At 39.7% G+C, this 27,479-nt stretch overlaps 3 protein-coding genes across 4 annotated transcripts; 1 reads left to right on the plus strand and 2 right to left on the minus strand.

The window, feature by feature from the left end:
- Positions 1–146: 146 nt before the first annotated feature.
- LOC119718864 (pyridoxal kinase-like) lies at positions 147–5,835 on the minus strand. The gene is made up of 7 exons (XM_038188288.1): positions 5,608–5,835; positions 4,577–4,736; positions 3,068–3,272; positions 2,475–2,620; positions 1,710–1,831; positions 1,446–1,512; positions 147–964 (listed from the first exon to the last, which is right to left on the minus strand). Exons 1-7 carry the CDS (start codon positions 5,701–5,703, stop codon positions 846–848), a joined length of 915 nt encoding a protein of 304 aa, XP_038044216.1. The 5' UTR covers positions 5,704–5,835; the 3' UTR covers positions 147–845.
- A 1,969-nt stretch (positions 5,836–7,804) lies between these two features.
- Positions 7,805–11,594, minus strand: LOC119718865 (PEST proteolytic signal-containing nuclear protein-like). The gene is made up of 5 exons (XM_038188289.1): positions 11,518–11,594; positions 10,191–10,489; positions 9,519–9,590; positions 8,641–8,696; positions 7,805–8,256 (listed from the first exon to the last, which is right to left on the minus strand). Exons 1-5 carry the CDS (start codon positions 11,564–11,566, stop codon positions 8,130–8,132), a joined length of 603 nt encoding a protein of 200 aa, XP_038044217.1. The 5' UTR covers positions 11,567–11,594; the 3' UTR covers positions 7,805–8,129.
- On the plus strand, positions 11,318–27,472 carry LOC119718860. 2 transcript variants are annotated; one of them, XM_038188281.1, is made up of 16 exons: positions 11,318–11,436; positions 12,158–12,363; positions 12,544–12,919; positions 13,243–13,437; positions 13,871–14,098; positions 15,420–15,535; positions 16,255–16,380; positions 19,832–20,088; positions 20,692–20,866; positions 21,306–22,263; positions 22,858–22,970; positions 23,106–23,251; positions 23,595–23,797; positions 24,248–24,344; positions 24,829–24,981; positions 25,443–27,472. In XM_038188281.1, the coding sequence occupies exons 2-16, from the start codon at positions 12,266–12,268 to the stop codon at positions 25,460–25,462; spliced, it is 3,261 nt and encodes a 1,086-aa protein (XP_038044209.1). In that variant the 5' UTR covers positions 11,318–11,436; positions 12,158–12,265; the 3' UTR covers positions 25,463–27,472. The 2 variants fall into 2 exon arrangements, with proteins under 2 accessions (XP_038044209.1, XP_038044210.1); XM_038188282.1 differs by lacking the exon at positions 11,318–11,436 and adding an exon at positions 11,657–11,764.
- Positions 27,473–27,479: the final 7 nt, after the last annotated feature.

Genomic DNA, 27,479 nt, shown 5'->3' on the forward strand with positions numbered 1-27,479 from the left:
GCTAATGAAGAATAGCACATTATCTCGGCAAAACGTTCCTGTACATGTGCCGCCATCTTTTCATGTTGCTAGAGCAATGTTCACACATGGTCACTGCCCTTGAGCATTTATCAGTCTAAATGAATAAAAAACAAAAAAACTAGATATGTGTTGACCAATTTATTCCAGGACACGAAACGGGTAGTAAATATACATTGTATGACTTATTAACCAAAAAAAAAAAAAAAATGTAAGAATGCAAATATTTAGCTATAATCATGCTCAATTTCTAATGACTCTTTTGGAATAAAAACCGACCACCATAATACTGTGTCAACACCAAATATTATTTGTACCAAGTTCCCCCAAATTCTTTGAAATAAACTTTAAAATGTTATTAAAAAACCATCAATTTCGGTCCTTTAAATAAGAAAGATGTTACACTTCTTTTGGTGTAAAAATAAACCATAATGAAATATATGTTTAATTTTTTTTTTTTTGGATTATTGGCCCAGGGAACATTTGAGTTATATTTAAAAGGCCAGAACATGAATTTATTTGCACTATAAATGTGAGGTCCTTTTGACAAAAAAATATCGCCCAAATGATTTGGTGATAACAAAAGCATACATAATGATGTATACAATCGCCCGCTTGCATATTGATTAAAAGTACTACATAAAACCCATTATTATTATTATTTTTAAATACTGATCACAAAAGTTCGCATTTACAGTATCACTGTGTGACCTTTCAATTTACTGGAATCTGTACAACGACTTAAATTTGAATACGGTCACCAGATTTCAAAGGAACGAAGAGTGCACCATGGTTGCTGCAGCTTGTCTACCCTGTTTTTCCAGTCGTCAAAACTGAAGCGGCGTCGCCTTGACGCACAACTTGGGATCCTCTAAGTCCGCCTTGCTCTGGACCAATCGCAGCTCGCGCTGCGGGGGTGTGGGCTTGTTGCCTGGACCTGCCAGCTCTGCCAAGGACACAAGTATTATTATTGATTTTAATTAATTTATTGATTTTGTTGATTTTGTAGTTTTTTGTTGATTTTGTAGATTTTGTTGATTTCATTGATTTTATTGATTTTACTGATTTTACTGATTTTATTGATTTTACTGATTTTGTTGATTTTATTGATTTTACTGATTTTATTGATTTTACTGATTTTGTCGATTTTATTGATTTTGTTGATTTTACTGATTTTATTGATTTTACTGATTTTATTGATTTTACTGATTTTATTGATATACTCAGAGATGCCACTTTTCAGGTTTTAACCTGAATCCAGGTTTGTTTTTTCAAAAAATGTGAAAAATTAAAAGTGCTGGATTTGGTCTGAAACATCAAGAAAACACATTTTTGAAAGGGGGTAAGGGTAGCTTCAGGTTTTTTTTAGTAGAGTTTCAGGCTTCTTATTGATATATTGGTGGCATCTCTGTATACTGGATACCTACTTTGTGCGCTTTGAAGGGTTCTCTGCAACACTGCCTGCATGCCTGATACTGTTTTCTCAAGAGCAAGCTGTGAACAAAATCAGAGCAAACAGAAACAAAACTTCAATGGAACAGATGGAAATAAAATGGCGGGTTTCCTACCAACTAGGAAGCTTAAACAACAATATAATGGCCTGCAATTTGGAAGAGGTGTGTTCAGCAGTAAGAGTAATGCCAAAAGCCAATAATATTCACTCTGGCAAAACAGTTTCTTCTTCAACTCACCTGCAAGTTGTCGTGGTGTGTGTGCGACCACACCAGGAGAAGAGCAGAGAAAAGATCGCCAGTCCCAGTGAACTGACAATCGAATGCTGGGTACTCCACACGACAGCCTGTCCTCTTACCATCTGAAAGTGAAAACGGACACTTGATTTTATGAACAGGATAAAGTTTCTATCCCTTTTTTACCGTTGCATTTTCATTTAGGAGTTTCTTAGAAACTCGTTTAGAAATGCACTCTCCTTCAAAAGAACATCAAGTGTAAATTCTTTCTTTGATTATCATGAATGTAGATCTCATAGAGATCCCATTGCCTTTGGTGCTGTTTGGCTAAAAAAAAAAATCTTGCTGTGATTGTCACAGATGCATAATTCACAGGGATGATGACGATGTATACCTGGGCAATTGCAGCATCACGAACATCACAAATCAGGCAATTTTTCGCACTTTAGGAGCTCAGTGAACCTGAAAACGTTTGTTTTCAAATCTTATGCATCCATCATCTAGAAATGGTCAAGAAGATTACAGACTAGGAGTTTTGGACCATTTCTCTGAATCATTAATAGTAAGATATTATGGTCAATTGGCTCTGTCACGGACATTACTTTTAAACTATCTATCAGTAGGCATGTTTAAAAAAAACCAGTTGATTCTGAATTACTTGGCTGCGGCTCGCAATAACACAGGAGCCTATGGAAGCGGCTGAATCCTCTTTCCATAGACTTGTGTGTTATTGCTAGCCGTAGCCATGTCATTCACACACAGCCTTACCTTTGACTGTCGTGCCATAGGATGTCAATGTGCCTGAGCCTGAGGGCACACTACTCAGTATTACAGTCTGGATACCCTTGTCATGTAAGATTTGCATAGCTTCCAATGCACTCTGCTCATTGGTTATCTTCTGACCACTCAGGAGCCTGGAAATAGAAACAATTTACATAAAACATTGAGGAAATATGCATTCCTTTCAGACAAGTTGTTCTACTGGTTATTGTCTGGCCAATCACATACCTTGAAATATAAACTTTTGTGGAAATTGTGAAACCTCCAGGAACAGTCTTCCTATTGGCTATCATCTGGCCAATCAGCGAATCAGAGACAGCCAAGGAGTGCAAAGACCAGAATAGTCAGGTGCCTCAGCCATACTGCCCATTTTCATTGTAAGTCATGCATTGTTTTCTGGGAATCAGACCAACATGGTTACGGAGAAACAAATCTTGATTGCCCTTTTATAGAGGTCTTTTCAAAACCACGACTATGCCCCAGGCTTTGGCTTAATCTGTATTGTTAGAGTAATACTGAAGAGCCCTAAAATTTCCAGAAGCCTAACCAGAAACAAAGCCAAACTTTCAAAAATCCCTTACTCTGCCTCAAACTGGTTTGGCGTGATCATGTTGGCCAACGGCAAAAGGTCGTCCCTGTAGATCGGCATTAGCTCCTCTGGAACGTAGAACTTCCCGTTGTCCCCCATCACGGGATCGCACACGTAGATGATGTCGGGATTTTTCTCGCGTAGTTCCTTCACCACCTCGATGACTTCTCGGAGGAAAGACTTGGACCCTACATAGCCTGACAGAAGGACAAAATTGAGAAGACTGATTTCAATTTCTACAACCAGTTTTGTGCCGTCGGCCAATTCTACTGTACAGGAGCAAACCCTACATTAAGTGCACAACGGAAACGTTGATGTACTTTCTCTTTGGCAAAGTTTGTACAATTGAATTTCGTGGAACTGCTTAGCACACAAATTTGCTGAGATCCAATGGGTTACCAACCAAACAGGCATATATCATGTACACCACTTGTGACTGGTTCCCGGCTGACTTTTCTTTGCAGTAAAATTGGCGATCGTGTAGTGTAGGGCCCCTCTTTCATTTGGATCAACTTAGAGTCAAGGATTTTTTTATCATTCAAAAATGACCTTTTAACCTGATGCAGACTTCTCTCAATTCTAATGATGCCTGTTTTTGCAGTTTTGAACAGTTTCTTGGGGTAGAAATTGTGATTGTCGTATACCGTTTACAGTTGTTGCTGTGCGATTCAGTGCGGTATTCAGCGCCTTCACGGTACATTGTGGTGACCCCTGTCTCTATTTTCGCATTGCGTTTTGTCGTCAATGTCATTTTACCCCAAAAATTCCCTCAAAAGATCAAAACACTGCCCTCTATCTATGACATGCCTGTTTGTTCTTAAAGGGAATATACATCATTTGCTTTTGCTGTAATTTTCAGAAATGGATGGAATTGGGGGGTTGGAAATATATAGCAAATATAGTTACACTGACTTTTTTGAGGTTTTGGGTTCGAAAATGCTATAAAAACCAAGAAAAACGATCATTTTCCTGTAGTCTGGTTCCCTGACTCAATATAAGAAGAAACAGAGCAGTTTACATACATTGGGGAATTGTAAGGTCAGGGAACCAGTCTAGGTGGCTCGTACCCGTTCATAGGTTTGTAATCGATTGCAAACAAGTGCGATGGTCAATTGGGGCCAGTATTTGAAAAAAAGCCAGTTGTTTCCAACGCTGATCGGCCGATCAGCGTTGGAAATTGATACAAAAATACCACTTTTCTTTAAAATGACAGTATACCAGGTGCCATGATTTTACAGGATGCTTTACACTGTCATTCACTAACAGTCCAGCAAGGTAATTCAAAATGATTTGGTAGTTTTATTTGTTGATGTTTGCAAATGTTGTATTTTCCTTTAATGTCACCAACTAGTTTTGGTCAGTCAACAAAATTACAAGTGGATTTTGTTCTCTTCTAGGGAACGGGGCCCTACACTTCATGATCGCTGTAAAATTTGCCAACCAATATTTCCCTGCTTCACACACTGAGTGTGTAGCAGATCTCATTGTAAACTGTAAGTACCTGTGAGTAGATGTGAGTAATGGTTGATGTCGTTGGCCTTCAGTCCGTCGGACAAACTCCGAAGCTCATTCGCATTCAACACCTGGCCCTGGAAAACCTTGTACCCAGTATGACTGCACAACTGGACAGAGTTAATGGTGTCAACCTCGTATCCATGCACCTGGGGTAAAGAAAGTAACATAGATTTGAGATGTGAAATTTAAACACCGATAAAAGTAGCTCCACAAAAATGCACGTATACGCATTTTTTTCCCCGTTAAGCCAGCACATTGTAAAGCGCCCTCATACGCACATATACAAGTAGGCCTACACCACATAAGATATTAAATTGTCTTTCCAATCTGAGCTAACAAATGATGGCTTAGTGGATAGCGTGCTAGACTAGGAAACGCGAGGATGCATCGGTTTCGATTCTCCGTCTGTGCTTTAATTTTCACACACAAAATTTCACCCCAAAAAGTTAGAGTGAATCCTACATTTAATTGCAGAATATTTGATCTTCTTTTTCTGATTCGTGACGTTGGAGAAAATTTTTTTAAATGGAAATATTAAAAGCCTGAAATTGCATTAAGTCCGATTCCCATCTCGCGAATATGAAGTCACGACGACAATGAAAGCATGGAACCAGACGAAGTGTCATGTCCACATATTCATTGCCATGCCAGTAACTAAAACTAGCTAAAAAATCAGGGACCAGTTCACGGTCCAATACACTGCCTTCTATAAATCTGACAATGTCTGAAATGTTTCTTTACCAAAACATGCATTTCAATTTTCATTTGTTCAACATCTTTGCAAAATGATTCATTGACTGACATGCCAACCATCAATTGAGGATACGTACATGTATGGGAAAAAAGTCATGTGAGAATACTACATTCTTTCCCCATCCTGTCCCACCCACAAACCCCCGCCCTCCGTCCCCCTTCTTCTCTCTCTCTCCTCCCCCCCCCCCCCCCCCCCCCCCCCCCCCCCCCCCCCCTAAAAAAAGCCGGCTGCGTGATCGATCATGCATGCAATTTTGTCGATACCTGCATTGGGAAGGTTGCAGACTTATTTCCAACGTATCCGGACACCACATGACTCTGGATCGAAAGAACTCTGCGCTCTGGTTGTACATTCGCCATAATTTCGAACTTTTCAGTTAATAGTGGTGGAAAGCATTCAGATAAACACTGATAAAGAAAAATCCCTGGGGTTAAAAAAGACACACATGACACACGATACGTAACCCACGTTTTAATGTAGAAGGGCGCCACCACCGATCGCCGGTTTCTCGTGAACGGGGTGGGCGGGGCTGCTGGTCGGCATGTAGCTGGGGGTTGGCTGAGGGCGCTTTCTTCTGCATAGTCTATCAGTTTCATTATTTTCAGATCATATGGGGGGGGGGGGGGGGGGGAGTTGTCCCTATGCCAGTATGCCACTGCCTGTGGGAAAACTCGGAGTTTATATTCAATACTTATCAACAGACCCAACATTTTATTTCATAAGCCATACTAAAATCTCTTCTTCTTTTTTTAAATCAACTCATCATCTTTTGTCTCTATTCAACAGTTTGCATCTAATCTTTATAATAAATTTCACATTGACAATTTCTATTTAAGTTTCAGGTTTACTGTAAATTACATCAACACACCAATGACTGACGCAATGACAAAGCATTTAAAATGTATTTACACATATGATACATTTAATTCCAAATTAACACTACTTTCTGGTGCAACCTCTATGTACATGATCATGTGAAGAAATCAAAATTCCAAATATGAAACAAAGGCATTAACGGCTTGAGCAGAGGCTACAACAATACAAAACCCTTGCACACTTTTTTTTTCATTAAAAATGACTTTATGTAAAATGACTTTTACATGTTCATTATTTCATCTTGGCTAAAATGAATGTGACAACATGCACCCAAAGCATCATTTGATCTTTTGCAAAGATCACTCTGAAATATTTCAATTAAATTAACAAACAAATTGCAACGAAAAGGAACTTTTATGATTTTTGGCCCATTCTTTCCCAATACTTTTGATTTCAACAATCAATAGATTAATTTTAAAAAAAATGTAATTTTTTGCACTAAATTGGAAGTGTTTTGAACTTTATAAGCACTGATGTCTGAAAGATTTGAACCCACATCTTGACACTAAAAGCATGCAAAGAAATGTATCAAAGAAACAAATAACCTTTTAATGTTAAATTTTAATACATATTATACATTTGGTGAACGTGGCACTCATTTTAAGGAACAGCAGTTTGACGTTTAGCTTGCTAGACAGGGTCAGTTTTTTTGCACACCTCTACTCGCCAACTCTAGGGAGTGTGGCCTAGTAGTTAGGGAATCGTGATTCATGATCAGAGGGTCAGGGGTTCAAATCCAGTTGCAGGCCATCTGTTGTGTCCTTGGGCAAGCCACTTCACCCCCACTTGCCTCTCTCCACCCAGGAGTATATATGGGTACTGGCATTAGCTGGGGAGTAATCTGCGATGGACTAGCATCCCATCCAGGGGGAATATAAATATTCTCAGTCGTTTCGTGCTACTGAAACTGGAGATAAACGCCGGCCTGATGGGCCACATTGGCTCGTGACGGACTATACAGGTTCAGCTTTTTTGCACACCTCTACTCTCCAACTCTGGGGAGTGTGGCCTTGTGGTTAGGGAATCATGATTCATGATCAGATGAAATCTGGGTTGGAGTTTAGCTTTAAACACAAACTTGAGCTAGAAACCAATTAAAAAATGGTTAGGGAGTGTCATGATAATTAATTCATACAGATAAAAAAAATTAAAGGCAATGTTAACTCAGGACAATTTTGACAATTTACTTTCTAAATGAGAATTCTGCAAAAAAAATGCTTACCCTAGAGCCAACAAACCAGAGTCTGAAGCAAAGGATGCTTAAAGGTAGAGAAGATCGTTTGTCACTTGTGCATCTAAAGACGGTTGCTAAACAACTAACCTGATAAGTTTTAGCTCATATGCTGCATATTCCGAGAAAACAATATTGTAGGATCTCAATTTCAATTCAAAAGTTGACGAGTCATATTTTGAATTGCACCCGAAATCAGCGTCTGGAACATGTTCTCATTCAGCCGATTGCAGCTACGTGATGTCATGCACTGAACCGACAAACAATAGCAATCAGCTTGCATGCGTTATGTCAACGCTTGCGCACACCCATTAGCTGATTCGCCCAGTTACAAACAAACTACTAATGGAAATTTCCAAAAATGGGTCACTTGACACATCTTTGGAAAGGACCTTCTTTTACTTTTTTTCTTCAAAATGACAGCATGCAAGAAGGAATAATTGCACAGGGATAGTGCCATTACTATCTTGAAACCATGTAAGTTTTTAACAAAAATTTAATCGGTTAATATCTTTAAACCATGTAAGTTTTTAACAATAATTTGGAAGTTTTTAACAATAATTTGGTCGGTTACTTTTTGGATGGCTGCAAATGATCTACTCTACCTTTAAAAAAATATAACAAAGAGGCTATATCATAACCTTTGAAGTAAAACTTGTTGTTTTTGATTTTGAATCCTCATTTCTTGTCCCCATCTGGGTCGGTACGTTTGGAGTCAACAGACTTCTTCCAGACACGAGCGTGATCATTGAAGCCAATCTTGGACTTGTTGTAGGAGTTGGGGCCTGCTGACGTTGGGGTTTCCCTAAAAAAAATGGAAAGATGTTGGACGAAAATGTGATGACTGATGGTACAACGCTATTTTCTTCTTGTTCTTTGTGGGGAAGGAAGCTATAGTGGAATTTATTGTTATTGTTTTGGATTATATTTGCCATAAGCTTTTTTGCAAATTTCAACGTACGTGCGCACATCATGATTCAAGACTTAATTTCGAGAGATAAACAGTTTGCCACACGAGTGCAATATCATAGCGGGGTACCAACAAAATCAAAGAAAATTTTTGTTTTAAAGTATGCAATGAAATCCTCCCGAGACTATTGATGCCGAATACGCAAACCATTCCCCTTAGAAAATGTCAGTCTTTCTGTTTCAGTGTTGTAGCGTTACTCAAAATGAAATGATGTCTCACCTGCCGACGTTCTTCATTCGCATTTTGGCCTCTGGTGGCATCTCCTCTTCCTCATCCTGACGAGAAAAAAGTGCAAATTTACAACTTTGTAAACAGGATCTCCATCAAAACTGTAAACTGAAGCGGTGGTAGAATCAAAGTCTTGAACCTGAAGATTGCTCATATTTTAATAACACAGGTTTAAATCCTTTCATGATCCATACTAGAGCATGTTAACCTATTTACTTCTCCACTTGACAACAACCTCTGCTGTGAATCGATGTCAAACTGTATCACTGCCCAAGTTCCCTAGGATTATTATGAAATTATTATGAAATACTCTACTTGACTTTAAGTGAATAATAGTCTAAAGCATCCTGTGAAATCATGGTACCTGGTGTGATGTCATTTTGAAGAAAAGTGGAATTTTTGTATAAATTTCCAACGATGGTTGGCCGACCATTGTTGGAAAAAAACTGATGTTGTTCACATAATGCCCCAAATTTACCAAATAGTCAACATTTTGTTTGCAACTGGTTACACATCCGTGAATGGGTACAAGCCAGCTAGTCTGGTTCCCTGACCTCACAATTCCCCGATGTCTATAATTTGTTCTTTTTTTCAATTCCCCTATGTCTATAATTGTTCTGTTTTGTCTGAAGTAGGGTCAGGCAACCAGACTACAAGACCTGCATTTTTTTTCTTGGTTTTTCCAGCATCTATGAACACAAAACGGTAAACAGGTCTGTGTAACAATATTCTCTGTAAAATATTAACCCCCAAATCCATCCATTTCTGAAAATTACAGCAAAAGGATATGTTGTACATATATTACCTGTTGAACAACATATGAGTTGCATATTATCTTTAAACAACATATGACTTCAATGGATACTCACGTCACTATCCTCTGCAAAGGCTTTGGCCACTGCCCTGCTGGTAGGCGCTTTCAGTTCAGGCTCCTTGGGTTTCTATTTCAGAGAGAACAATTGTTATCAATGTGAGGCGTTCTGGCAAAAAGAGTCGGAACTGGGCACAGACCGTAGTGGAGAAAACTGCTAAAGACTGAGTGGGGAGGATTTTTTTCAGAGGTATTGATATTTGTAATCTTTGAAATGTCTACTACACATGTTAAAGATATAGTATAAAATATGTGGAATAAAAGTATTTTTAAGAAAAAACAATTAGCATCTTTTATTTTCACAAATACAAAACTTGAAACTTTAATGGCGTTTTTTTCTCAGTATTTCACTTTTTGGACGTCGATAAATGTGAACTTTTTAACAGCCATAACTTGTCAATGGAATGTCTGATTGAAGTGCAACAAACAGTATTGTAAGGAGAATTATATTCTCTTTCCTAATACCGGCAAACCCTCATTTTGATCGCTGCCCAGTTGTCTAATTATTTGTCTCATGGCCGAGGAAAAGTGACTTTACTTTGAAGTTGTTGATAGAAGAGACTTATCTTACAATGGCAAAGAATCACAAAATAAAACAGCACAGATATGGTGCGAAGAAGTGTGAATAAGTGTAGTATGGTAGTATGAAATACAAAATTCAAGTACTGACCTGCATGAGTTTTAATGAAACTGATTTGAGAGGTTGTGCTGCTCCCACTTTCATTGTGATCCCACCTGACTTTGCATTCCTATCTTGCTCCCTCGTCTCACCGCCTCCTTTCGTCCTCACTCCGAAACTCATCGTGAAAGGTTTCGCCTTCTTCTGCCCTCCGTCATCCGGGCTAGAGGGTGCTTTCCGCTTCTCTCCGGACAGCAAAGAAGGGGGTACATTGTGACTTATGTCAGGTCGGGCGGCGGGCTGGTGATGAGGGTCAGCTGTTTTCTTAGAGTTCGCAATCTCCGCGACCCCTGAAGTTGAAACACAGTACTGGCATACTTGAGATAAGGTGCTCTAAACAATGACTTATTTAGTAACAAATGGCTACGCACCTGTTGGCTCCGCCCACCTGTTCTAAATATAGACTAGACGACCTGACCTGACCCTGAATATGCAAATGAGGTCAGGCTGTTTCATCAGGTCCCTTGTTGAAGATTTCGCTTGATTCTTTCATCGGCCATCATCACAAGTGACCGATGCTCACCTGCAATGCAAGAATGGTTACAACAAGGGTGGATACCACAGCACACATTGATGTTCGTCACAGATGCCTTAACTGTACAAATCATTATCATTTATATATTTACCAACAAATGGAATATTTAACATTTTGTAATGAAGACCGTCATGACAAAATGCACCATCTGAAACAAAATTATCCATTCAGACCAGAAGATGGGACGATATAGCTAGCTAGGTGTGGACGGAATTACCGTTTAAAATTTTTAAAAAAAGGTGTCATTATATTGAGAAAAGTCTACTCTAGGTTGAAAAGGTCATTTTTGAGAAAACACCCTCAACTCTAATTTAATCGAAACTAAACAGGGGCCCTACACTACATGATCGCCATGTGCTTGCCTTAATTTATTTGAAAAAAAATCTTAACTTTATCATGTGCTAGCCTAAGAACTTAAGGGACGAAAGTTTGGCAAAAATTTAATTGTTGCCTGTTTTTTAGCTCAGCAACCAACCTCAACCTCCAAAAATAATCCTTAATACATACACCCAAAACCTTCTCTCTCTTCCCCCACCCCCGGCCCCGCCCATCGACAGGCTCTAATTCCACGGTGATGGTGAACAGCGCCCCCATCTGAATAGGGGAAGAAAACTGTGCGTCGATACTTGCATCGGTAACAGTTGAATCTTAGAAAACACGCATTTTCTCAATGTGCTTGCCATCGCAGTCAACAAAAACAGGGTAAGCATAATAATGGTAATATATTCCATCAAATCTTTCATATTTAGCTCCGTATTTATCGCTCAAAATCGTCATAACAACCTTCGTTATCCGCCGAGGGTTTCAGTCGGTCGTCTGCTTTGGCGGCCATTTTGTTGTCTGGTACCCAGGTATCTGTGTATCAGGTCTCAGTGAAATATTCCAAAAATGCCACCAGACTATTTTCGGGGGAATTCTTTGCCTCCATGGTAGACGTAAACAAATCAGAGGTTTTTTTCGATATTTTTATAATAACTCAAATGATTGTTTGGCATTGAGAATGAAAGATGGGATGGTAATGTTGGTTTTGGTTAGTTAACAATCATGACAATTCGAAGGTTTAGGCCTGGATAATGGAGGGGCCGGCTGACAAAATAAAAATGGTTTCAAAGTTTGGACTTTGGAGTTATATTAGACTTTTGTCTTTCTGTTCATAAATTTAAAATAAATCATGATACTCCGTCGTTTTGACATACAGAGAAGAGCCTACAAACAGTGATGTTGGATTGAGATCTGGAAAATTGTCATATCCATACTAGCCTTAAGTGAAGTTAAGTTCTTCACAGTAATGTTACGTCAAGTTATTAAGTGAACTGTAAACAAAGTGTGGAAAGATGGTTTGGTTGAGGGGTATCCAACTTTTATTTTTATGAAATTCTAAGAATTTCATTTTGCAGTTTTTCTTGCCTTCTTTCTTATTCAGCATACGTGAAATGAACTGAGTGCACAATGGGTCATTCAGGCAACATGTTCAGCTGAGAGTGAGAATATCAAAAGGCAGGGAATAGGGATGACGTAAAACTTCTTCATAATGGACCCTCCAGGAGCCGTCGAAGGGAGGCGTTTGCAGAAGCCCCCTAGGCCTTCTACTGATCATGAATCCTTGTACAGACCAAAGGATAGTGTGAGGTATGTAAATTCTAAAAGAATATTGTCTTATGAAGTCAATTCTCAAAAAGATGCTCTTTCTAAAATCATTTGTTTGTTTTAGTTCCTTAAAAAGTCCATGATTTCGGATACTCCAGATCATAAGACAACAGCTATTAATCCGTTTTAATGATTTGTGGATGTCTTTTTTTCCCCATTCAGCCATGAGAATTTACAGCTCCGTGCCATCTTTGATCGACTGGGTGAAATTTCCCTCGACCCCCGTCCTGACGCATCCGTGAATCCCCACCATTCCTCTTCGCTTACTGCCAAACTCAACACTCGTTGCTCATGTGGCAATGTCACCGAATTATCCCCATCAAGGGGCCACCGCTACAGAAATGGTACTGGCCCTGCAACTAGCACAAAATCCAGTGATTCCGATTCGGATAGCGATGATGAGGCCGTCTCATTGGTCGATGTGATCGGGATGCTGGTTGCCCAGGAGAGGAAAGGGTCGGCACGGCAACATGGAGCAATCAAGAACTTGGCAGCTTGTTGCCATGGTGATGCAATCTCAGAGACTCATCTTCACCAGGTGAGGCTTTTATCCGTTCTCAGAAACAAATGTAAGTCGATTAAGCAAATACTTTTTTTCTCTTTTACATTCAAAGTCAACTTCACAACTGTACTAATTGTGCAGAACTGAATCTATCAGAGAGACACAATGTAGAAATTGTCAATTTTGAGTTTTGTTTGAGAAAGCTTGACTAAGTAATTATTCTGAAACTTCAATTAAGATGATCATTCAGCAACATTTTCTACTTATTCTTTAAGCTTACTTTAACTTTCGCTTTTGTGGATGTGAATTTGTTTGCGATATTTTGAATAATTACAGGCAAATTCTTAATTTTTTAAAAGTTGGTTCGCCTGACCAGTACTAGTACCAACCAGCAAGTCAAGCAGGCAGCATTCCTCGCACTGAGGCAGGCAGCCACTGACGAACAAAATGCCAAGGCACTGCTGCAGATGAACATTGTCCCTCAGCTCCTCAGCCTCCTGCAGGATAAAATGGAAGCTGCCAGTCACTCAACTGCTGCTGCAGTTTTGGAGAAGGTAAGGACCATTCTATTTCTTCAAATCAGGGGTTTGGGGAGTCTTTTAACTCAGGAAAGATTTCAAACAATTTGATAAGTTTCTATCCTTTTTTTTAATTGTCACTTTGAGTAGCAAAGATTGAATGTGATTACATTTAAAACAGTTTCAGATTTGAAAGACTTTAAGATATTCAGTTTACGACAGAAGTTAAATTACAGCAAAGTTGGGTTAATCTGGAATATTTGTTATAAATTACTTCTTTCAATAAAAAGCTGAAAACCAACAAAAATACCAATTTGATGCACAATTAATGCTCAACCTCAGGTTTCAGTCAAATTTGCTATTTTTAATCTCTCTTGAAACTTTGAACTTTTTTGATTCGTCATTTTCGACCAATAAGAATGACTGTACGATTCAAGCTATATACAGCAGCTCATTTAATATTCAACAGATTGTGATGCACAGAAAGCTGGCTGACCATTGGCTGGAGAGGATGATCACCAGGGGCCTGTCAATCCTGATTGGCTCTTTGTCATCAGCCAATCAGGCGGCTGAGACCAAAACTGCCCTGGGCCGGTTGCTCAGCAACCTGGCTAGATTCTTTGAGATTGCTGTCCTGCTGTTGGACCATTGCATGGAGGATATCATGGAGATGTGGTTGAGGTACCCAGCCATGAAGGTGGGTACAGTGGAACCATGGGCGTCGCGAGGGGGGGGGCAAGGGGGGGCACTTGCCCCCCCCCCCCTTGGAAAAGCCACACAAAAAAAAAAAAAAAAAAGGAAGAAAAAAAAAAAGAAAAGAAAAGAAAAAGAGGCGCGAAGACAAAGTGGTGTATATTTAATGAGTTGGGGGGGGGGGGGGGCAAAATGTCCCTGCCCCCCTCTAAAACTGATAAAACGAGAATGTGTTGAGAAATACAAGCATTTTTTGGCAAAAAAAATGTTTGCCCCCCTCTAGAACAAATCCTGGCGACAACCATGAGTGGAACGTCGCTATACCGATTACCGCTTTGCCGAACATTCGGCCATACTGAACTTTGTCCTGGGCTCCTGATTTTTGTTTATAAAACGTATTAAATATTGTTGTTGAAAAATGTCAACAGAAGAGCTACAAGTGGCTATTATTTCCCCAAGGAATAGAAGGGGAAAGCCACCCATTGCTGTAGGTAGTAAGCTCAAAAACTGTTTAATTACATTATTCGATAGTCGGCATGTTCAAAGTCGTCTTTCAGTAACTACCAAAACGTGTAGGCTGAAGTTCTGAAGTTCCGAAGGGCGTTATTTATTGAAAAGTGAGTACCGGAGCATCGGCAGCTTAAAGTGGCTATACCGAATGATCGTTATTACGAACAATTTCTGTGGACCTGCAGATTTTAGATTGAACAAATCGACTGTTGACACAAGCTGAACCACAGATCTGTTTGCCATCATAGTTAGCTAAACCTGTCACATTAATGAAAGTTAATTACATTTCTCTGTTAATGGTTAATTTTATACAATCATTAAACTGAAATGAAAACCCTAGTTAATGATGTTTGTACGTTTGCTTAAATCATGCTCAGATTTCTCCCGAAAAACACCCCAAATGATCTAAAAGCTTATACTGAAGTCAGCTATTCAAGTTAATGAACATTTTGAACAGTCTTTCTAAAACATGACAACAAAGAATTTATTTTTCACTATTGTTCACATTTAACTCTAGATACAGTTTATCAATAGCACTCCGCACTAATGTTAAAAATAGAAGCAAGTTCCCAAATCTCAGACAAACATGCTGTACGAACTACTCACGTGAAGATTACACACGCTTGCACATCGTTTCTGTGCAAATGTATGTGAGTGCGCGCGTGATTGTTCAAAAGTTTGCGCGCGTACGGCGTGGAGCAAAATTGACGTCAGTAGTGCGGAGTGCTATTGCTGTCATGTTTCTGAGAATATGTATAGAATCAAATCCTTGTATTTGAAGTAATTCAGATTTATAAAATGTACCACATTTTCAGGAAAGTCTGGCGGAGCTATTCAGTCACCTCGTGCAACACACGGACCATACTGTAGCTGGGGTGTTGGAGCACAGAGTCATGGAACATGTAGCTGTAGCGTTGAAAGAAGAAAATTGGTAAATTTTGGAAACAATCGATGTTTATTTTTTATCACCCATGTGTATACATGTACTTTACTGTTTCTATCTACATGTACTAGTAAATGACCAGTTTTTTTTTTTTTTTTTCAAACTTCGGTTGCATTTTCTTCTTTTTTTGAACAACTTTGTTTACAACATATCCCATGCGTGAAACTTTTGACATATACATGTGCCATATCAGGGCCATTCCCTAATCAAAGATTTTTTTTTTTAGGGGGGGGGGGGGGGTTCGTCAAACCCCAAAGTGGACCTTTTTATATGCGGGCGTGGATATTGAAGCCCTTACAGCATTGTGTGAGGGGCCCGCTTTAGGGCCCTGGACAATTTTGGATTCTAGAACCTCTGTGGTGCAATCTGAGGCATTTCCTGGCCCCTTTCACCTAAACTTTTTGAGCAAAAGTTTATCAGCGCAACATTATGAGCACAATAAAACGGGGGTCATCAAAAGTGGAATTTGTGGGCGGATATATTTTTTTTATTTATATTTTTTTGTTATTTCTGAGCAGAATTTGTCACCGAACAGGGAGGTTCATTCAAACCCCCGACCTCCCCCCCCCCCCCCCCAGCATACGGGCCTGCATCTGCAGGGCCCATGTGTGACATGACAAACTTTTAATCATTAAATTCAACTTTCTGTTTTGTTTTAAAGACAAATTAAATTCATACTTCATACTTTCACTGCTCTTTGATTGCAGTGCGGTCCAGATTAAGGCGGCAGATTTTTTCCAAGCGTTGTGCAGTTCTGACTATGGCCTTTCTGCGTTTTTGGATGACGGGAAACTTAAAGGGCTTCTTCAAGTGTTGAGGGCAACGAATTGCAGGTATGAAAATGTCAACAACAACAAAAATTTCTGCAACAAAATTCCATTTGAAGTGTACAAGCTACCTTCACAAAGAATACACGATGTTGTAACTTTGGTAATACAATATTATTACATTACTATTATATTTAAAATTGTGCTCTATCAAGTTAGGTTATTGTATATAGGTGATTATCGACATGCTGCATGATAACAGGAAAATACTTGTCTGTGCAGTGCCTGTCGAAATTCCCTGTCTCTTATGTAGTAGATGACGACATTCAAGCCACCATTCAAGACCAAGAGTGCGTTCATGAGAATTTCAATAGCTGGGTGGTTCTTGTATCCCAAGAGAGTATTAAACAGCGCCCTCAGGCAGTCTGGTATCCAGCACAGGAGCAGAGTCCCCGTAACGATCATTACTGTCTTGATGGACTTGAGTCGGCCTCTCACAAATCGTCCCGGTCCTGCCTCCCCATTGGATGGACGGATGTCGCTCGCGATGCGTCGCGCTTGACGTCGTGCGATCATCAAGATGTGCGCGTACATGACAAACACGGCCACAAGCACGATTAGGTAGATCCCGAAAACCACGTAATTCTCGTAGATGCGTTCTCCCACCACACACCAATACGGAGCCTTGGGAGATATGATGCGCCGGCCGGTTGGCGAAACTCCGAACAACAGTACGCACACCGTGAACGTTATGACCCACGCACCCACCACGGCTACAACCGCCCGACACTTGGTCAGTATTTCCTGATAGCGTAGAGGATGCGTAATTGCGATGTAGCGATCTGCAGTCAAGAATAACACTGCTTCCATACTCATCGCAACCAAGGCTGACTTCAAGATGCCGTAGGCTACGCATGCGACCTCACCCAGTAACCATTTCCCCGTAAGATTCTGAGCAATTTGAGGCGTCCCCCAAAAGAGTCCAAGACACATATCGGAAGTCATCAGAGACGCCATGAATATTTTGGTCATCGGCTGGATGCTGCTGACGCGGCGAAGCGTCAGCAGGCAAAGAGGGTTCAAAATAAACACGAAAATTTCAGTCAGGATCATGAAGACGTTGGCCAACATTACCAATGGAAAATTCTCTTTGTTGTATATAGATATCTCTGTGTCCTTGGGGTCAAAAGTCATATTTACATCTTCATTCAAGGCCATTTTAAAAATAACAGACAACTCCTCAGCTTGAAGAGATGATTTGACACTGTGGTATTTTTTGTTCGTTTGAAAAACTTGTAGGTTTTATTTCCAATTGTTTTGTGCTTGTCCACTTGTTCCGGTTTCTAGAGTTTTGACGAACAATTACACGAGTGAGTGTCTTCCATCAGCAATCTTTTCAGCATTGACGTTCTGAGAAACTGTAGTACGACGTATATCATATGCATTATTTTCTTAGTCGAGGGACCAAAAAAACTTGATGTCTGTTGTAAGTCTAGTTTTTCCACTCCAACCTGTCATAGTATTCACACTACTAGAGGAACTCAGATGGTAGTGATGAAATCTTTGAAGTTTGGAGACTCATGGCAGACTTCATCGTTCATGTACACTTTAGATTGATGATCAGCCTCCCATGCCGCAATGCAGGTCCATGAACCACACAGAATTCCCCTTCAGTTGGCAGAAAAAAATGAACCACACACTTTGCAAAGCATCAGAGCAGCTCAGAACGGAGATGGTTTGAGAAGACTTTTTGCCAACAGCTCGGCAGCCGAAAGGATGAGGATGAAGCTCATTGGTGCATAGCGGTTAAATAATCTCAAGAACAGACGGGAGACATAAAGGCTGTTATATCGCGTTTTGTTGCACAATTCCACAGTTCCTCAGCAACAGACATCATTTACAATGTGATTTTCATGCTATTTGCTGACAATTTTTTTTTTTCCTTGTCTCAAAATTGGCTCCTGCAAAGTACTTGTTACAGTCCATTTCCAGACAGCGTTTGACGGTGTTACAAAAAGCCTCGTAATGACTTGAATTTATCAAAGGCCTGTCTGGTGTACCAATCAATCTTACTTTGAACACATTTGAAATCTGGTAATGGATTGTTAATCATTGATGAGTACAAATTTCCTGTGTGCATAGGATAATGACTTAAAGGGAATATACATCATTTGCTTTTGCTGTAATTTTCAGAAATGGATGGAATTGGGGGGTTGGAAATATAAAGCAAATATAGTTACACTGACTTTTTGGAGGTTTTGGGTTCGAAAATGCTATAAAAACCAAGAAAAACGATCATTTTCCTGTAGTCTGGTTCCCTGACTCCATATAAGAAGAAACAGAGCAGTTTACATACATTGGGGAATTGTAAGGTCAGGGAACCAGTCTAGCTGGCTCGTACCCGTTCATAGGTTTGTAATCGATTGCAAACAAGTACAATGGTCAATTGGGGCCAGTATTTGAAAAAAAGCCAGTTGTTTCCAACGCTGATCGGCCGATCAGCGTTGGAAGCTGATACAAAAATACCACTTTTTTTGAAAATGACAGTATACCAGGTGCCATAATTTTACAGGATGCTTTAGACTGTCATTTACCAACATCCTATTAAGGTATTTCGCAAAAACTTGGTAGTTTTATTTTTCGATGTTTGCAAATGTTGTATATTCCCTTTAAGGTAAACAACGGCTCCTCTCATCATCTGAGCGCAAACATTTGCTTCCTTAATTGCACATGTAATATGCTTGCTACAAAGTAAAGTAAGGATGATTAATCAGTAGTGCATTTCATCTGTAGTGTAAACAGATTGTCTTGTAATTAACTGGCCCCCCCCCCTCCAAATTAACCCCACCCCCCAAAAATAATGCAACTCTGAAACATCCTTTTAACTTGGTGACAGTGGCCTCTTGATGCTAATTATGGATAATAATTGATGGTAATTAGTTAAATGGACCATTTGTAATGTAACTCAGTTACTCAAATTTCTTCCAGATTACTTCTTGAAATCAGGTTAACAGTAAATTTATATACATCAACCAAGTAATGAGTCAGCGTACAAATTTTGGATTGACGCAATATTTTAACACAATTTCAGAATTTGCTATAAGACCAAGTGGTCTTCGGAGACGTAACTATTGTAAACGAACTTTTTGCGAGATGGAAATTGTGTCAAAGGGGATGTAAATTTTTTTTTTTTGGCCCTTCGCCAAAAAAGCTAAGGGGCCAAAAAAAGGAAAGAATGTTGCATCCTGTCGCCATTTTTTTCATCATTTTATCTCTGCAGGCCAGTCATTGCAAAAATGTTGAAAAGACATGAATCTTGGGCTGAGACACATTTCCAATTTTGTTAGAAAATACTTTGAAAATGCACCCGACTCTCCATAGACTTTGTACACAACCAAAGAAGCGGCATCTGAATACTACATTCTTTCAAAAAGAAGAAGAAAACAAGTTCCAGAGTACAGTCACGCTCTGCACATGAAAGTCAATGCCGTAATTGTGCATATTGTTCACTTTTCAGGAGACTTAGGGAGCTATGCATCACAACTTTGACCAGAACATTCCAGCGTTCCTCTCCCAACCAACTGAGAGACGTAACCCTACACACCGAGGCTGCCTTCAGTGGGGATTCTTCAGTAGAACAGGAGGGTGCTGGGAGGAGGCAAGGGAAGGAGGAGCAGGGGCACTTGGCTTCCAGGAGGAAGGATGCGAGCGGAAGGAGCAAGAAGGGAGTAAGGATACTCATCAGTATCCTGGTGGAAACAATTCATAAAGAAGGTAAGATCACGCCAGAACATTCAGATATGGCCAATGTGTCATATGTGCACATTTATAAACATATTATAGGATCATTTGCATTCATTTCAAAAGTAACCTTCCGAATTATTATCGGAAAGCTTACTAGGATTAAGATCTTACTGGTACTAATCGCCCTGTGAAATTCTTCCGTCTGAATTGCTGTCCTCTATGAGAAATCAAAAAATGTAGGTGATTTCCAACGATCAGTCGATTGACCAATTGTTAGGAAATAAAAGAGTGCTGTAGATGAAATTGTGTGTCGTGATCAAAAGGTTGTGCATCGTTACTCGCTTTTTCTCGAAAAGTGTAATAGCCACTAAGCTGAACTTCAACAGGGTAGGTTTTGAAGATCCTTCTTTGGATTTTGAGTGGTGTTAATATTTGAAATGAACAAAATGCATGAAAGCAAATGATGCCTTTAAAAGAAAAACTCTTCATTCTTGTTTAAACTTGAAGTAGACGACCTAAAGTAAAATGTTTCTCTGAACATATTTTTTAAGTCTGCGCAGAAACTCTTGAAGAAAAGGGTGTCCTTCAGTAAAGGCATTCTGGACATCTCTTTTTTATTTTCATTTGACACAGCCAAGATCTCCTTGGACCAAAGCAAGAAAATCAAATCCGTGGGCTTTCGGCCGGGCGTAGATCTCTATAAGACGTTATCAGATGCTGTATCCTGTTTGTGTAACATGGCTACAATGACTGTAGGAAGCCAACGCAACAGGACATCAAGCCATAATGCTAGAGTCTCCAGTGTTGGGTAAGAAAATAATATTCATTTTCTCTGTATATTTAGGGGGGGAAAATTGAGTTTGAAACTGTGATCCCTGGAAGACCAAACTGATCTAAGGTAATATTACTTTTACAGATAGAAGCATTTTACTTAATTAAAAATGTGAACTGTGAACTCTCCTTTGTACTTCATTAAAGTATTGTAGTCACGTCCATCATAAGTGTTCACAAGTCCTTCACAAGTCAGTCACAAGTCAACGCATCTTAGATAATTAAATTCACAAGCAATCCAACCTTTGTTATTTGCGAAGGAGCTTGTGATGGACTTGTGATGGACTCAGCAACACTGTTTCCTAGCCGAGGAAGGGCTTGGCTGCTATTAACAAACCAATCCTAAGAGTTTACTAGTCTAAAAACACATTCTTATTTAGTAAATTTGTACTTTTTTGTGAATTTGTCCTCCAAAGATCAAAGGGCAAGGTACACAAGCTGAACACAGACATCATCCTCTTCATGCTCCACCAAGGAGCTCTGTGTGTCCTGGACCTCCTCAACACCTACACCCTCCACCTGTTCCCATCCACGGGGGTGCATTATTCTCAGCAACAACAGAGGAACGTTGACGTGCTGCACCTGCAAGCCATGATGAAGGTGTGGCAAATGGTATCGCCCCCCGGTCTTGCCAACCCCCTCCCGAAGCCAGAAGAGCTACAATTTGTAAAGCAACTCTTAGAGTGCGTGCATCTGTTCTGCAGATGCTCTGCCGAGTTGTGGAACTGCAAAGTCGAGAAGGATGTCCAATCGCAAATTGAGGAAAATCACAACTGGACCAAAGACCTCGCAGCCAAGGAGGAAAGTCCCATCGGTCACTACCAATATGTCAAGACGGTAGATCAAGCCTTTCCAACTAGCTATAAAATAGAGAATATCACTACGCATCGACAACAGGAGAACGAAATTCGGGAGCAACGGATGAACATGATCCATCAGCGAAGGATGGCTTGGGGAGATAAAAAAGAAAGGAAGGTTTCAGAAGAAGGACTGTCCTCTCATCATCACCAGTCCTCAAATATTCCATCAGGAGACTCTCAAAAATTCACGAACAAGACACGGCCTTCGTCGGCGAAAAAACACAACCTCGAATCAGAAATCAAATTTGACCTGCGTAAGAGCCTTTTCAGGGAGCAAGCGAAGCCAGTTTCTTCCAGCAAACAGAGGGAGGTGCCTAGGATTAAAAAAAACGTGAGGACTGCTGGATACACTGGGAAGGCAACACCAACACTTGCAAAAGTGGAGCAGGAGGATCAAACTGCAATAGGAGATGAGGAGAAGGAGGTACACAAGAAATTGAGGACCAGGTTGTTTCAGGAGGGGGTGTACAGAACTGTTGGGCCATGGGTGACTTGTGAGGAACCACAGATCCAGGTAAGCTGGTTTCTGGATTGAAGGCTCTTTTTGTTCAGAATTGCACGATTATTGTGAAAGCAGCTTGGTGTACCTTATGATATCCCTCACTGCGTCCTAGGTCAGTAGATGTGCTCTTACATGGCTTTACGACCGAGGATCACACACAAAGGGAGCACAAAGGTTCTTTTGTGGTCTCGATCGAAGGTCCATTTGTCCTCAAATGCCGGTTTGCGCGCTTAGTCTATGGGAAAGGTTTAGATAAGGAAACAAAGGAAAACACAAAGCCGATCCTCGGAAGCATAGCAAAAAACGACTGTGTGCACAAAGTGTGTTACGTACAGCCGAAGGACATCAGGACAAAGAGAGAGCAACAGATTCTTTGTTGTCCTTGGACAAAAATCTTTTATTAAAGAGCGGTCCTTGAGCATAAATGTATGTGCTTAGTCTATGAGAGAGTGTTACATTACAGGAACAAAGGGAAACACAATATCTTGTCCTCAGATGTAATGGTAAAGTATGACCATGTGCACAAAGTGTGTTAAAAAAAAATTTGCCCCAAAAATGTGTGTGTTAAGAAGTTTATCTTGCTAGTTTTCATGGCTTCCACTGCAGGCTTTTGCAGCAGAGTGTCTGCGCTGCATTATTCAACCCCTTCACCCTGAAGAAACTAAGCAACTTAGGGAGTCAGCCCAGGCTAGAGAAAGACAAAACAGACACAAATCAAGGTAAAATTAATATCTGCTGAAAGTATCATAACTCGTATTTACTTCTTAACTACTGTTTTTCATGCCACATCAAATATTGATATGAAAATTGATTTGAAGAACATTTCAACAGTCTTTACATTTGCTTTTTTTCAGATCCGAGATGGCCAAGACACTGGCAGAGCGGGACAAGATTCTCAGCCAGGTCCTGGGTCAAATGTCGACTGGCTCGGCCGACGTGGTCAGGGATGCGCTAGGGGTCAAGGGTCAGCCAGACGGAGAGCCTGCAAAGACCGGCAAAGGTTGGTGGTCATTACTGAAGACCCTGCCTACATTTGTACCTGTCAATCAAACTTCACATTGGCCAATTAGATGATGACTGTTGGTCAGGTGACTGCAGTAGCTCAGTCAAATGCAGAGAAAGATGGGCGGGGTTATGGCCAATTCAGGAATGATCCATTGTTGTATGTTTCAGAAGAAAGTAAAAAGTTTTGCTTACAGCTAAATTTTTATTTGATAGTTTAATTTCAGTCTTTCAAGAAAGCTGATTGTGTCTCATCTTGCAAGTTTGACATTAAAAAGTTTTTTATATACTCAATATTGACTCGGCTCAATCCGTTAACCCTTTTTATTTATATGTTTCAGGTACCAAGCTCAAAACAAAGCCACTCTCAAATCCCACCAATCACAAGCCCGCCTGTATCTCGGACGAGCCAATAGGATGGCAGTGTTCCATCCACCTGCTGGAGACCAGTGGGAGCCAGATATTAAAGGGGCTCACCAGTGAGTGTACAGAGACCAAGAGGGCTTGCTTGCTGCTTCTGTATGACCTAGTGGACTTTGGAGAGGTAAATATTGTAAACTGGTCCAACTTAAACATCAAGAACATCTCACGGCTCAAACTTTGTCTGCAATGCTTGCCTTAACACACTATGGAGCAAGTTTAGTGAAGGATTATTGGTCGACGTTGATTATGCCTTTGCATTTATAGCATTGTGCATACGTCTCTTGTGCTCTTGTGACACGATGGTCAAAGGTGAAACATCATGAAACATTTTGGTGCTAGGTTCCTGCTATTCGTTATGAAATGTGCGGCTGCTGCAACCAGCAACCAACCTTGCTAGCTTGGTCCTAAATAATTGACTAGGCAAGACCACTGGTTCTCACCACAGTTCTTGTTCAACTTGATCCTAGATTAAGGCACAAGTACCCCCCTCAACGCTGATAATGGCAGTGGCAATATTTGCTCTAACGTGAAAGTGTCTCAGATGAGTAATTTTCCTGCATGTATTTTTCAGATTGTCATCCACATGAAGCTGGCCTCTCTGGGTGTGATCTCACAGTTGATGGATTTTGTACGCAACAATCGACAGGCACAGGACCTTGCATTGTTAGGTAAGTCTGTCTTACGATACGCCAACTTCCTGATAATAACTTTAATATTATTGCTTTTATCAGTGTCATAGTCAAGACTCCTGTGGTGGATCAAAAGTACATCCTAAGTCCAGTCACAAGTCAAATCACACGTTTAGTCACAAGTAACAGTGGGTGAACAATAACAAAGGAATGCCTTTGTCACAGCCCATTTGAATAGCTTGTGAGTTGTGATTGACTTGTGATGACTTGTGATTAACTTGTGATAGTCTTGAGATTGACTTGTGATGACTTGTGATTGACTTGTGATTGACTTGTGATTGACTTGAGATGACTTGTGATTGACTTGTGATAGTCTTGTGATTGACTTATGATAGTCTTGTGATTGACTTGTGATAGTCTTGTGATTGACTTGTGATGACTTGTGATTGACTTGTGATCAGTCACGAATACCTCCACAACAACACTGTGATTATGCCATTAGTTTTGTTCAACATCTTTTCAGCTTTGATGACGTTGAGGCACCTGGTGTGCGACTACCGCCTGAAGCAGATATTCTGCAGCGAGGGTGGGGAGGCCCTCTTGACTGACCTCATCAAAACAAGCGAGGGCGCCCTCCTCATGCACCTCCACCAGTGTCTGAGGCACATCACCGAAGGTACAGTCATTTTCAAAATCAGAAGCAAAATTTCAAGGGAGGGCTTGGAAAGCACTGTCCACAGTGGAATCAGTTTTTATAAACTGTTTGCCACAGCTGTGGGTGCATTGGAATTCTGTGCAGTGTCAATATTGACTACCAAGAAAGTTCATTGCCAGAAAGGCAGTGCTCTTAGGACATAAAATGATGTCACTAGGCTGTTATGAGCAGGCCACTAGAGTCTAGAGTACTGTTACAATTCACTTCCTGAATCTGCTAACCATGTTTTTGTTTTAATAAATCTACAAAACAAATTCTGTGCTTACTCTGTCACCTCAGAATTCTCAGTTATGGGATATAAGCATGATAACAAGCTAAAACTGTGCTTACCCATGAAATATTCTAACCGTTAAAAGTGAGCCCAATTGCACTCCATGACCTTTGCCAAAGAATTCACGTGAAGATCTTTGTTTCTTCTTTAGGTCCAGGGGGAATACTGTGAAGAAAAACTTGAAGGGGATCTTTCTTGAAGACAAACCATCCAATTCATTCATAGCACGGTTTCGTGAGTACCCATCTTTGCCATCATCATCATTATTTTTTTCTTCAGCATTGTTGTTGAAACAATCATCATCATCATCATCACCTTTGTTCTTATCATCGTCATAATCATCATTGGTTAAAATTTGGACTAGACCAAACATTTGGCGTCAGCTAATTCGATGGTTGCATTTTGACAGACTTGATTGTGCAATAACGGGACCTATGTAATATTTTCCCTACAAATTTTATAAATCTGTTATTTTGACTTAAAGAGAAAGCACAGTTATATGTACAGTGCATCAGTATTATCAGGAATCAAGGTGTATGTCACAGTATTTGTGAAAATTTCTGCTTAGCATAAAAAAGGTCTACATTGTGTTTTTTTTTCTACAAAATTTAAAAGTTTTTTCTTCAACAATGACCTTGGTATTCACATTATCACAGATAAATATGCTCGTCTTTTTATAACAATTGATATGCTTTTCAATTTGTATTAAAATTGAGACATCCGTTAAAATTGAGACATCCATTTTTCCATTATTTTGAGCGTTTCACTAAATTTACAACAGTTAAAATATGGATTTCAAAATGAAGTGCCTTTAATGGTGATCAGCACATTATTCTAATGCCGTCCTCAATTCACTGTACCTTTTACCAATTTGTAAAAAAATAATTTAAAAAAAAATCGAAAATTGTAAATATATATCTCATAAAATACGTCCATTTGCTGAAGTGTTGAGTATTGTGCCAGCAAGAAACAGAACCTGATAATGTGTTTTATGGTCAAATTATTTTGCTGTCGTTACGATTTAATTTGCTGCAATTTATTTTTATTTTTTAATGTTTTATCAAACACACAGAAAAACAAGATACATTTTAAATAAAATTTAAATGTCTTTGGTTATGTTATTTGTGTTTTGGAATATGTGATATTGTTTCATTTTTGTTACATTCAAGGTCACTGTATTCATTTTGGGTTACTGTAATCAGTATTTTTTTACCTTCAGCTCCTTAATTATATATTTTTTTTAAAGCGCTTTGCTTATTTTAGGGTTGAATCCCACCGCTCGTGATATGGCACAGTGATTCAAGACATAAGATTGATTGATTCATATGCCTGCACATGTTTACACCCCAGTTGTTGCAGTAACGAGTGAAGTTAGACCAGTAGATTGCAAACGCTGTAGTTCCTTTCAACCAGGTCATAAATATTCAGGTCTCCGGCATACATTAGCATAATGTGCTGGTATACTGATATCTCTCAAAATGAGGTGTAGTGATTGTTTATTGTCCACTTGAATAAAAAAAAAAAAAAATTTATTCGGTCATCCTGGCTTCAACTTTACTGAGCAGTTTATTTTTTTTTTATGGTGCATTTTTCCATTAATAATGATTCATTTTTTTACTGACAAAGGAGGTGTCATGAATTCCTGCCTTTTTGTAAAATATTTTATTGCTTTGAATTCTGCGTAGTAATGATGTCATCATCAGTGTTTACGTCTTTTCTTTCTGATTGGTTGGTTTGTTAAGAGTGGTGGGCGGCTAGCTGGTAGTACGTCTGTGTCAATTAACTTTCATATCCAGAGTTGGTGCCTTGTTACAACCTTTAACAAAAATGTCTCTTGGATAAAGAGAGGAAATGTGGTTTAAAGTTGGTTATTATGTGAAAGAGTTGGGGGTTTCCATAGAGTTAAGAAAAAGCAGCCCTTTCATCCGAAATGTATATTGTGATTTCATTATCATTCTCCAAGAATATTGGACTGTCTCTGACTAGACTTGAATACCAGGATTACTTCACCCTTTTGTGTCTGTGAAATAAAGTATAGCCTTCACCTCGACTTGAGCCGAGGCTACTTAATAATAGAGTCATGTATAAATACCTGGGGCACAACAATAGGTCCCCAAGTGCTCAATTCATTGGCCTTGACTAATAGAAATAAAACCAGCTACTGGATTTTGTTGTATACAATATTCTC

The sequence above is a fragment of the Patiria miniata genome, unplaced genomic scaffold, assembly GCF_015706575.1.
Source record: "Patiria miniata isolate m_02_andy unplaced genomic scaffold, ASM1570657v1 HiC_scaffold_7, whole genome shotgun sequence".
In the NCBI taxonomy this organism is placed as follows: Eukaryota; Metazoa; Echinodermata; class Asteroidea; order Valvatida; family Asterinidae; genus Patiria; species Patiria miniata.

Coding starts and splice junctions, on each gene's coding strand:
- LOC119718860 (XM_038188281.1), top strand. CDS start 12,266: ATGGACCCTCCAGGAGCCGTCGAAGGGAGGCGTTTGCAGAAGCCCCCT. Junction 14,099..15,419: donor TGAGGTACCCAGCCATGAAG/GTGGGTACAGTG, acceptor CCACATTTTCAG/GAAAGTCTGGCGGAGCTATT. Junction 23,798..24,247: donor ACCTAGTGGACTTTGGAGAG/GTAAATATTGTA, acceptor TGTATTTTTCAG/ATTGTCATCCACATGAAGCT.
- LOC119718864 (XM_038188288.1), bottom strand. CDS start 5,703: ATGGCGAATGTACAACCAGAGCGCAGAGTTCTTTCGATCCAGAGTCAT. Junction 4,737..5,607: donor CTGCAACCTTCCCAATGCAG/GTATCGACAAAA, acceptor TCTTTACCCCAG/GTGCATGGATACGAGGTTGA. Junction 1,832..2,474: donor CTATGGCACGACAGTCAAAG/GTAAGGCTGTGT, acceptor TTTCACTTTCAG/ATGGTAAGAGGACAGGCTGT.
- LOC119718865 (XM_038188289.1), bottom strand. CDS start 11,566: ATGGCCGCCAAAGCAGACGACCGACTGAAACCCTCGGCGGATAACGAA. Junction 9,591..10,190: donor TTTCATTAAAACTCATGCAG/GTCAGTACTTGA, acceptor TCTCTGAAATAG/AAACCCAAGGAGCCTGAACT. Junction 8,697..9,518: donor CCTTTGCAGAGGATAGTGAC/GTGAGTATCCAT, acceptor TTTTCTCGTCAG/GATGAGGAAGAGGAGATGCC.